Genomic DNA, 12,698 nt, shown 5'->3' with positions numbered 1-12,698 from the left:
TCCCTGAGCTTCTATTTCAGTATGGTATTGCTGATTGTTGACCTGGGATGGCCCAATTTGTCAACAGTTTGTGAACAGATAGGCCCACAACATGACATCTTATCACAATGCCTCTTTCAATTCTATCAGTTCCCTCCTCATAGCCATTCTTGGATATAGTTGCACTAACTTGGGAGTATCATATTCCTCCAATGGCTACAAGCTTTACACTGGCTATGACTCTTTACACAGCAGTTTATGCATTTCTCATGGGGGGGGGGGGGTCCGTTGACTTCTTTCCAAGCAGTGTATGAGGTTCTGAGAAAAAATTAGTGGCATCTGTAATAGAATGTATTAAATATTAAGATATTAAGAAGGAACTTGACATCAATAACATTCAAGAATGTATGAGCAGAAGTAATAGTTTTTTTCACTTGGTTAGAAAGTAAATTATGCTTGCCAAGAAATTATATTCTTGTTTAATCCTTTACCCAAGTAGGAGCAAAGTTTGTATGTCAGGTGGCTTCATAGCACTTGTATATACAGGCTGTAGACCATGGTTGTCCAACCTTTTGGCTTCCTGGGTCACATTGAGTGAAGAGGAATTGTCTTGAGCCACATGAAATTTATAATATAGTTAATGTATATATAAGTAACGAAACTTCCTTTATTTTTAAATATTTTATTATAATGTTTAAAAAAAAAGAGCAGCATAAACACAAAGCTAATGAGATATTTGGCCTTGTTTGCGTGAAACTAATGCATCAATGTCTGGTTTTCGGTGGAACTGGTTGCAATTCGTAGTGAGCTCTCATGGATCTCATCAGAAATTTTTGATCTAACTTTACTTTTCATATGCATCGTTCTTGAAAATAGTTGTTCACAAATGTACGTACTACCAAAAAGCGATGACATGAATAAAGTATGATTGTGAAGCAAAGGATATTTTTCTTTGGGAAGATGGGTCTTATAAAAATCTAGCAAAGAGACGTGATCAAATTTTTCTTCGAGTTGAATATCTGATTGCAACTCGATACATTCCGTTTGAAAATTTGAAGGTAATAATGTATTTATGTAGATGGAAAATGGAGTTGCAAAATATACAAAAAATTGATTTTTTTTTTTTTTTTTTTTCTGAAATCTTGAAACTTATATTCCAATTCCTGTATCAAAACGGAAAGAAAGACGGCATATTTTTCACTGTTTACAGGATTGTGTTTAGCCAACATATTGAAATGCATAAAATTATTTGCCATAATTTAAGTTTTGTTTCAAACACTGTTATGGTTTGAAACATAGTGCGGATAAGTTGATTTTCACCTTGAAGACATATGTTTAACTCATTTAAATGAGTTATTAAAATCACCAAAAGATGCTAAATCGCGATCCATTCTTTATCTTCAAGTTCTGGTGCAAATTTTTCTTTTGATTCCATAAATGATTTCATTTCTCAAATCATAAAATCTCTTCAGCATTTTACCCCTATTTTACCTTCAGAAAAGTAAATGATGTCCCCATAATCAGCATCTATACTCTTAAGGAACTCTTGTGGAATTGGCAATGTTTCAATCCCTTGACCTTATGAAATTCACAACTTTGGCAATTTTCATGACATTATTCATTTTTAAGGCTTTCGCTCATAAATTTTCTTGATGTACGATGCAGTGATACTTCATCAAATATTAGTTGTTGGTGGCAATTGCATTCATCTTCTATTAACTTTATGTCCAGCTTTTTTACCAAATCGCCGGGCGCTATCAGTAACAACATCACATATGTTGACAAAGATTAATGAAAATCTCTTAATATAATTTTTACTCTTCATACAAATCAAGAGATTTAGTTGTCTTTTAATGCACCAAAGAAGTCATTTCTTCGGTAACATTATATTCATTATCAATACCTCTAATAAAAATGGCAAGTTGAGCCGTATCTGTAGTATCAGTACTTTCATCTATTGCCAAAGCCATTGTTTAATAAATTCGCCATCAATAAATGGTTTTGATTTTTTTGCAGTCAGACTTGCTACCACATAACTAGCTTTTATAATACTCTGTTTAATTTGGAACTTCCTTTAACTGTTGAGATGACAGACTTTCTTTCAGTTCCTCTATTTTATCTTTATGAAACATTCCTTGATATACATCAAATTTGGTAGCATGTCTTTGTATAATGTCTTCAAATTATAATCTTTGAAAACTGACACAGTTTCCAAACAAATCAAACATAGTGCCTTGTTATTTTTTTTTCGGCAAAAAAAGTACTCATTTGTTCCATTTTTTATTAAACACTTTCTTCACCCACATTTTTTTTTTTTTCTGCTTTCTTTTGAGATGATATCGAATGCATGCTGGTGTAAAAAAAAAAAAATAATAATAATAATAATTAAATAACCATTTATTTTTATAGTATTAATGATGTTGTAAATGTAATTATAACAATATCATGAGCAAAAAACTATTCGATAAATTTTTGTACTTCCTATACCACAACTTCTAAAAAAATTATTTTAACTTATTAAATTGTTTTACGAAAAAACACAAGATGCTCAAGATTAATAATTAAAAAAGAATACCTATATATCTGTTTAATGACAAAAATGCCCATCTTCATAGGAACACGCACATGTAAGTAGGTTGAAATATTATCGGTAATCGTGCATCTTACTGTCCAAGTCGCACAAGCGCATGTAATGTCTGATACAAGCAGGTTTCGATTTGACTGACTGTGATGGGTGCAGGAGGAGAAGTTAGCACTGTTCTGTACCCTTCTCTACAGCAGTCTGTACTTGAGCACCCTACAGTAGTCATGAAAAATCATCACTCTTGCAAAATTTAGGCTTGTAGTGGCCTGTTCTGGCCTTAGAAGTCATCATTGAATCTCTTAAGAGAATGTTAAGAACCTAATGGTTTGCCAATTTAAAGCTTGTTTTGGTAATCTTTCTGTTCTTTGAACATGTTCCATCCATTTATGTTTATATTTTTTAATTCTTTCTATTACTGATTCCTGGTTTAATTCTTTCATAAGGCGGAGCCTGTGTTGCTCAGTGGATGTGGCGTTTGCACACAATGGTGCTTGGCCGCATGAAGGAAGACTTGATTTTGAGTCTAGTCAGCGACTACAGGAAATTTTTCTAAGCCTTTTTTTGACCGGTTCCCGAGTTAGTCAATCTCTGGCACAGGCAAGTGGGTTTTTTCTCTCAGAAACTCAGGTTTTTCGTCCCGGAAACTCAAGAAAATCGACCGTAGAACCCACAATATTTCAGACATTAAATACGAGTGTTTAGGGTTAGGGACCACAAGATGGCGGCACTTGTTTAGCCGCTACTCTTCACTGTGTGTTGCTTAATTAGTGATAGCCTTGGGCCAGCTATCTCCGATTGGGTACTAGTGGAGATTGAACTGCCCACTCAGTCTCCAAAAAGTTAGATAGGGCTAAAAACGGCCTCACCTACTCCCTATATATATGGGAGGCGTTAGCTGATTTTTTTTTTTTTTTTTTTTTTTTTTTAATGGTTTAATTCTTTCATAATTTCTTAATTTGTTTTGTGATCGAATAGAGTATACTTTGTAGTTTTTCTCAAACTTCATTTCAGCTTATTAATCTTTGTCTTTTTTTCACTTCCATACAATAGGACTGGTAGGGCTAATGTATTGTATACTTTTAGTCTGATTTGTTTTTCAAGTAAGTTAGGTTTAAATAGTTAATTACACCTGTTATTTTTAAATATTTTGTAATTTTTTGGTTTATATCTTTTTCATTTTCATGTGTAATCATACATTCTAGTTAGTTAAATGAATGGTCATCAGCAAAAAGAAAAATGTTGAAGTTCACAGTAGGAGAAAATTTAATACCTTGATGGAAAATTTTATTCCATTTTATTATTTCAATTAGATAAATATTAAAAAAGAGTTGCTGAAATTGGACATCTCTGTCAGACTCCATGTTTATTTCTGTATATGATAGTTCATAATTTAATCTTATTTGTATTTGATTATTTTCTATATATACTTATGATAGCTTTTAGAATATTATTTGGTATTTGTCTTTCTTGTAATATGTTAAAAATGCTTCTTTTAATTTTGTCAAATGCTTTTTCAAAGTCAATAAATGTAATGTGTTTCTAAATTGTATTCTCTTTTTTCTCTATTATTAATTTTAGGTAAAACAGGGATCTATACATGATCGTCCTTTTCTAAATCCATTCTGTACTTCTAAAATAAAGTTTTCAGAATATTTTATTAGTTTGTTATTTAAAATTCTGCTGTATATTTTGTATCTGGAATTTAAAATACTTATACCTTTATAATTTTTAGGGTCTTCTCTACTACCTTTTTTTTAAAGATAGGTATCACAATTGCTTTTTTCCAGTCTATTGGTGGATTACTTGTTGAATAGATTTTATTTAAAAATAATAGGCCTCTTTCTTTGAACCTCATTCCTGCATATTTATATAATTGAAAAATTTTGTCATGAATAATGTTTCAAAAAATCACATAATGTTAAAAGTTTAAGATCTTATGGGGCCTCATTACTAACAGTCCAGGGCTGCATGCAGGCCATGGGTTGGACATCCCCTGCTGTAGACTTTACATGAGTTAAATTAGAATCCTATAATGCATAATAGGAAGGCTCATAGAAAGGCTTAGACGTTGGTTATACATACTTATTAAATAACTTAAGGATTTTACAACGTACAAAGGATATAAATTAAACTTTAATCTATATTTCCAATATTTCGCCAACATCACGTTGCCATCTTTACAGGAACTTAAAATAAAGACACGTGCATGCAGGCACTACACACAGTAAATGAGGATGAAGCAGGAAGCTATTCTCTCCTAAAAGTCCTGATGGTGCCCCCTGGCAGGCTATGTAGGTATTCTTGACCGTTGGACTGAAGGTCTTCTGATGTAAGTCTCCCAAATTTGTTGAGGTTTGGCATGTTTGTTAAGGCTGATGCTTATTCCATGAATAGCCTTTCAAATTTGAATTTACTACAGTGTATTACCGTGGCTTTCTTCCACCATATTCTGTGACGTATATCCAGAGCATGGTTTGCAAGACCAGAGTGGCTGTACTGGTGAAACCGGATGTGGTCCTTGTGTTCTTAAATTCTGATATTCACTGTCCTGCCTGTTTGGCCCAAGTATGATAGCTTACAGCTGCAAGGAACCTGGTATACACCAGGTAGGTCTAGGGGAAGTGGTTGGTCTTTAGTGGAGCAGATAACAGATGCCAATTTTTTATATGGTCTGTAACACGAGGTCAAGTCATGTGTTTTTAGGATTTTGGTAATTTTTTCCGAGGTGCCTCGGATATAGGGAATGGTGATGGATTTAGAGTAATCCTTGTTGGGCAGGGGGTTGTGGTTTACTGGTTACAATATTTTTTGGATTTTTTTTTCGGGGGGGGGAGTAGCCATTGGCCCAGAAAGTGTTGAGGATGTGGTTTAGTTCTGTGGTTAGGGCATTGTCGTTTGAACAGATAAGTTTAGCCCTGTTGTGTAGTGTCTTAATAACTCGATATTGTTGTGTGTGTGTGTGGTGGGGGTTGTCGGTGAATGTATCTGCCTGTATGGGTGTGTTTTCTATAAACTGAGAAAACCAAGGTTTTCATCAACATCAGGCTAGCAGGTGACTAGCGTGTCTAAGAAAGGGAGGCTGTTGTTTTTCTCTTTTCCTGTGAAGATGGCAACGTGACGTTGCCGAAATATTGGTAATATAGATTAAAGTTTAATTTAATTTATATCCTTTGTACGTTGTAAATTCCTTAAGTTATTTAATAAGCATGATGGGAAGGGCCAACTGGTTTTATCCTTTGAGGTGAAGAAGTAAAGGGGTGTTCATAGTTGGTGTACAGTACTCAACATAGTGGTTGAAAGCCTGATTAGTATTTGGAGAAAGAAATAGATGGGTGGTTATGAGAGAGAGAGAGAGAGATCCTTTTTTAACAACTGTCATGCAACTGAACTAACAAAAAACCAATTGCAACTACAATCTGGAGATAACTGGTACCCAGGTGATTAGCCTTATCTAAGTTAACTGCCTTGACTTGTCCTTCTTTGTCTGGGATTGCTCTCCAGCATCCCTGCAATTAAACATAAGACTATAGTGAATTAAGAGGATGGAACCTGTAAAAAAAAAAATTCATAATAAAAGTCAACAATTTTATCCCCCCCCCCCAGTGAATACTGCATAATGTGGGTGGTCTTATACCATCTAGCCAAAAATTTGATCTAAATGCTTCTTTCTAAATACAAAAATCTTCAGACTGAAGAATAAAATTTCCATAATATAATATTGTAAGCATTTGTATGCCATATCAGTTTTATTTCCCTTTTTATATACGGGTACTATGAGAGCTCTACTCCAATCATCGGGAATTTGTCCCTCTGTCCAGGCTTTCTGAACTATGCAGTGCAGCCACTGTAAGACTTTTATACCACCATACTTCAGTATTCAGTATTTCTGGTCGAATATCATCTACTCCTGCTGCCTTTCCACATGTCAAGCCTTTGATGGCTTTTTCTACTTCAAGTATGGATATGTATTCCTGACTGCATGCCTGGGCTGTGATTTTTACCACTGTGCTGTCATCACTCTTGTTTCATTTAGCAGTTTTTCAAAGTAATTACTCCATACTTCAAGGATATCTTTTTCTTCCGTTTTCATGTCATCTTTATCATCTCTAACTCCTTTTACAGCACTCTTTCCTCCATTCCTAAGCTTCTTCAAAAAACCTCCAGAATATTTTCTATACTCTTGCTAAAGTCCTCCCATGACTTTTGTTTAGCTAGTTTTACACAGTGTTTAGCATTCTTGCATTTGTCTCTGTATTCTCTAAGAGCACAAGCTGACTTATTTGCCAGGAACTTTTGATATGCTTTCTTCTTTTCTTTCACTGCCTGTTTAACTTCCTGTGTCCACCATGGAGTTCTAATTTTTCTGTCCTTGCAGATAACTTCACCACAATGCCTCTCTAGCTGAATCAGTCAGGGCTTTCTTCAAGGCTTGCCACTGAATCTCCAAGGTTTGATTCCTGTTCTCAAACTCTTTCATTTTTTCTTCAATAATCTTTGTGTATTTTAGCCTACAGTTCACATCTGAGAGCTGCTCAACTTTTATTCGCTTTAAAACTTTCTTACATGTTATTCTTTTCAACATGAACTTTTATTTTATCCTGCTCAAGACTAAATAGTGATCACTTCCAATTTCAAATCCTCTGTACACCCTGGTGTCCTGCACCAGGGAGAAAACATCACTATCAACAATAACATAGTCAATGAGACTTTTCTTATTCCTTGCCTCTTCTCTCCATGTGAATTTGTGCACATTTTTATCTTGGAACATGGTGTTAGTAATAACCAGTCCATGTCCTGATCAGAAATCCAACAGATATTTGCCATTATTATTAGCTTTGCTCTTTTCTCCAAATTTTCCCAAAATATTTTTGTATGTCTGACAATCATTTCCTACTCTGCTATTTAGATCCCCAACAAGGACCACCTTTTCCTTTTTCATTGTGTCAGTTGCTTTTTCTAAAGCATCAAAAAATTCCTCCACTTCTACCTTTAGTAGAACCTTCTGTGGGACCATAGGCACAAATAAGTCTCATTGTCCAGTTCCCCATTCTCATATTTGCCCACATTACTCTACTTTAGACTGCCTGCCATTCAAGAAGATTAGCTTCATATTTTGTATTTATTGCTCAGAAAGATCTCACCAGTTTTGGTCTTTTTTGTTTCAGTCACCCCTATTATGTCGATCTGGTACTTATCTAATTCCTCAGCTAGCTCCATTTCTTTGCCATTCAGGCTTCTTATGTTGATAGTACCAATCTTTAACTCTGGTGATGTTGAGTTGGGGTGTGTTTTCAGATTTGTTCTAGTAGCTGACTTTTCGCCCTGGTTCCCTGGTGAAAACAATAGGGGCGACGCCCCAGCCAGCATGAAATTTTGTCATGTTGTACCATCGTTTTTTATTTTGGTTTAACCAATAAGAATACAATTTGGTCAGCTAAATCCCAAATTGCCAGCCCATCCTCGTTCGTTCAGTATCCAAGTAGATACCCAACAGGATGCACCACAAGAAGGTTAGGATTGGACATTAGGTCAGAAGCCCTGGTCGGTTCTCCGCATTCCTTTTAAAGGCTATGTGGAGGTCTCCTCTCAGTTATACAGCTTTGACCCTTAAGCACCCCTTTTTGCAGATTTACTATATAATTGTTTATCTTCAGTTCTGTAATATTTATTGTGTACAGCTGAGGAAGGATGATTATGATTTTAAGTACTATGACTTTAGAAGAAACGGAAAGTGTGCCTAATTTTCCAGTCTTCTAAGGTTTCAGTGTTTTTGTGTATAAGTTCTTGAACTGGTAATACTGGGTAGGTGGAGAAAGGAACTCCAAGTATAGTGAGAGGTTGTCTCGTCAGTATTGGCAGTCTGCTGATTTTACTGAATTTTTCCAAAATACCAAATAAGAATAACAATCATTATCCTTCAAAGTGCCTACTACATTTGTCAGCATATGCTAATACTTTATTTTTCTTCAAGAATGTGAACCCTTACCTCCCTACTTCAGCCCTGTTAAACCTTCAGAGCTCCAGTAAGAAACAAATGGTTATCTATCTGTAAAGTTTCTATATCTGCAGAAGTATGTTTCTTTGAGAAACAACTTGATATTATGGCATAGCATAAGTTTCATACAGCTTGTTTAACTGGCCTATGGAATTCTGGCACATTTAATGAGGCAAAGCAGAGGAGAGTTGATGTGATTAGTGAAGTATAAAGGGTAAATCTTGATTTTGGGTGAACCTGATGTGGTCTTCAGTCTGTGAAGGAAATCAGTTGTATAGCCTGTTTCTTGTAAATTTGTTCCTGCTTTCTTGTAGTTGCTTGTCATTGTTTCATTTCCATGTCTGCTGCTGTTCATCAAGAAACTAATTATTTTCTTTTCATGTGGATGGTAATTATATTTGAGAAAACAGAAAACTTTGCATCAGTGAACTTTATTATTTTTTTCTTTAATTGTATCTCTTCCTTTATCATTATGAGATGGTTCCACATAGTCCATAAACCCCAAGGAGTCTTCATTTAATGATCCACAAGTTTCTTTATCCTTACATATTTTTTTTTTTTTTTTTTTTTTTTTTTTTTTTTTTTTTTTTTTTTATTATTATAGTTCATTCATATACAAATAGCAGACAGGTATACTCTTTATTGTTAAAATACTTTGGATCAGAGATAGTTGTAGAAAATTTTCACTTGGTTACAAAATAAATTATACTTGCCAAAAAATTCTTGTTTAATCCTTTGCTCAAGTGGACCTTCCCATAATGCTTAGCGATGTGCACATCTGAAAGGGGTGTGCTCTGCATTATAGGCAAATGATGTGATATCAACGGACAGCCTCTATATACAAATGTACAAGAATCTTCGTTTGCTTGCACTTGGGTAAAGATTGAACATGAGTATAATTTCTTGGTAAGTGTAATTTACTTTGTAACCAAGTGAAAAAAACTTCCTTCAGCAGCCTGATTTAGACTATTTTAATAATAAAGTATAACCTTTTTGCTACTTGTATGTGGATAATCTGCCTCTTACTGAGACCTCAAAGGTCAAAACTGGTCTGGATAACATTGGTTTACATTGTGATACCAAGGCTATTGATATGATGATACTTCATTCATAAACTTCTTTTAGTCGAGTAAACAAAGGATTAGACAAGAATATACGATGGTGATCTGAAAAGTTCTCGGCTTAACAATCAAAAAACGAATTTATAATTTCAAAATTATTTTTATTTTTCAACATAATATCCATTAAGACTAATTAATTTATTCCATCCTTGTAGTGGTTCTCAGTAAGATCTGCAATCATTTCTTGTTTCGAAGAAAAACGCTGACCAGCTAGGAAGAGTTTTAGTTTTGGGAAGAGATAGCAGTCAGAGAGAGCCAAATCTCGGGAATATGGTGGATGTTCCAACAATTCATAGTGCAGATCCCTTAATTTTCCCATTGCCAAAACACTTACGGGCCGGTTCATTGTCCTGATGAAAGATGATTTTTTCTTCTGCAAACCAGGTCTTTTCTCACTAATTTTTTTTTGTCTAGTCTAGTTAAGAGATCGGAATAATATTCCTCAATTATTGTTTTACCCTTTTCAAGTTAATTAATAAACAAAATGCATTTAACATCCCAAAACACAGATGCCATGACCCTTCCTGCTGATGGAACAGACTTTGTCTTCTTTGGCGTTGAACAACCGGCTTGTCTCCACTGTTTTGACTGCTGTTTGGATTCTGGTGTGTAACGGTGAATCCAAGTCTCATCCATAGTAATAAATCAACACACAAAATCAGTTTTATTCTTGTTAAAAGGCTCAAAGCACTGTCAGATTTTCATGCTAGTGCGTTTTTGATTTGCTGTCAGCACCCATCTTACTCAAAGCTTTTTCATATGCAATTCTTCTTGCAAAATATATCCTGCACATTCTTTTAAAATGCCTACAGTCTCAGCAATTTCATGCACTTTGACTCGCCAGTCATCTAATACCATATCTTGCACTTGATCAATGATTTCCGGTGTTGTTACCTTTTGGACGTCCTTCACATGGATCATGTTCAAGGCTGGTATGGCTACGTTTAAATTCGGCAGCCCATTTCTTAATTGTCAAAAACAAAGGAGAAGAGTGCCCATAAACTTTTATGAACTTCGAATGAATTTCTTTTATAAAGAATTTTATAACTGCAATTTCATCCATTTCAAGGGATACAGACAACTTTTGCTTCAGACAGATGTATAAAACAAACTACTTGATAGAATGACTTGCAATTTCACATGGATGCTTATGACAGATGTACCAACTTAAAAAGAAAAATCTTGCTGATAATGTTGCCATCTATGGTTGAGGCTGAGAACTTTTCAGACCATCATAATTTCTTGGCAAGTATGATTTGAGCAGAAGTAATCTAAGATGATATGGTCACTTCAGCAGAATGGGAAAAGAAAAGTTACTAAAACATGTCTGATGCCAATAAAGATTGTAGGAAGTCCAAGAGATAGAGGAACTGATGCAATTAGAAGTGCCTTGATTTGACAATGTCTTGTCATATAAGACAAAAACAGAAGGTAATTGTTAATAGGAATGTTAGTACGATGTGAAGAGTTTACATTACTGTTATATCCTGTTGCTTCCTTGGTGTACATATCAGGAATTTGATTATGTCTTCATATTTGCAGGAATAAAATTTATAATATTGTGAATACTTGTATCTAATAAATGTTAAATGCCTTCATACTGTTTCATAATAGGTTAACTTATATTCACTGGTTTAAATACAAATCTTATGCAACTGTTTATCCTGAGTCTTTATTGTTACTCAACTTTATGTAGTTTTTTTTTCTCTACACATATGTATACATTATTATGTACAGTGCTTAGTACTTAATCTATTAAAATGATTCTTTTAAGATAAAACTAATGTTGGGTGTACTTTTTTTTTTTTTATAGCTCAAAACATCGAAATAAATCTGTGGCTGCAAAACATCACTTAGTTCTTAAATCACCATCTCGGCTTCCTAATAAAGATGCTCCTACAAGCCATCAAAATATAGTCAAAATGCCACGATTGGCTCATGTTTGGTCTTCTGTATCATCTCCTTTCACTCAGAATGCATGGCGAAACAGAAAAGATCACCTGCAGTTGGCACATAGTAATCACACTTTTGGTGAACATGTAGTGAAAACCATGGATGATTTTAATACTTTGTGCAAACAGGACAGTCCTTTAGGTTGGGAACTTTCAACAAATTGCCACTGGTTTGATTCACAAAGGCATTCTTGTTGCACTACAAAAAGAAGTTATCTGCCTAAAAAAAATAAAGAAAAGCATATTGGTTTACAGGAAAAAGAAGTCAATCTTAAGAATGCAAGAACTACTTATCCAGTGGCGACTCAGATGAGTGAACGAACTTGTTCACAACAAGCTAGAATGGATGACATAACAGTAGATGAGCTGGCAGGTTACTTTGATAATTTGGTGTATATTCCCCGTAAAATGTCACATATGGCAGAAATGATGTATACATAATTTTGGTCTTAATAGTTGAATTTTGTTTTGTTAATTGGGAGGGGGTGGGAACCAGAAATCTTCAGTTTGTTGTGAAATAATCTTGGTACACCATATTAGTTGTTTACACTAATTAATGACTGTGGTGTGCCCCTAGTACTATAGATTTGCATTTGTTTATTTTGTCTTTTCTAGCATGTGCCACATAGAAATGAGTAAGAAATTTCTTTGAAAGAAAACTAGTAACTGAATATTATAGTAATTACATTTAGTAGGATTATGTTTTTGACTTTCACTGAAAACAGTATTGAAAAGTTTATAATTTATTTTTTCTTTTGTTGCATATGCAGCAGTACTGGAATCATTTAAATAGATTTTATTTCATTCTTTGGTTGCTACAATATTTGTAAAAGTTAAAATAATAAAATTTCCAAAAATTCATAACATTCTTTGTGAATTATTCAACTAACAAACTTTGTTATGCTGGAGTAAAGATTAAAACAAGAATATAATTGACATAATATGAAATATATAAAGCTCACACCAGAAAAGTAACAGTATTTTATGAAAAGAAATTGGCAACCAAAATAATTATCGTATGCGGCAATGAAAAGAAAGAAAGAATGAATGTGAGAATTATTTTATTG

At 34.2% G+C, this 12,698-nt stretch overlaps 1 protein-coding gene across 3 annotated transcripts in view; it reads left to right on the top strand.

The window, feature by feature from the left end:
* The window catches only part of LOC150095218 (uncharacterized), a 40,471-nt gene extending 27,976 nt beyond the window's left edge, over nt 1-12,495 (top strand). For all 3 annotated transcript variants that reach the window (XM_090410449.1, XM_090410450.1, XM_090410452.1), the window contains exon 3: nt 11,493-12,495. In XM_090410449.1, coding sequence (XP_090266575.1) covers nt 11,493-12,072 — 580 coding nt within the window. In that variant the 3' untranslated portion in view covers nt 12,073-12,495. The remainder of the gene's footprint in view (nt 1-11,492) is intronic.
* Nucleotides 12,496-12,698: the final 203 nt, after the last annotated feature.

This window comes from Typopeltis vanoorti, chromosome 20, assembly GCF_054136105.1.
Source record: "Typopeltis vanoorti isolate ZY-2024b chromosome 20, IOZ_Tvanoo_1.0, whole genome shotgun sequence".
NCBI classification, from domain to species: Eukaryota; Metazoa; Arthropoda; class Arachnida; order Uropygi; family Thelyphonidae; genus Typopeltis; species Typopeltis vanoorti.
This window is presented reverse-complemented; position numbering and strand designations above follow the sequence as displayed.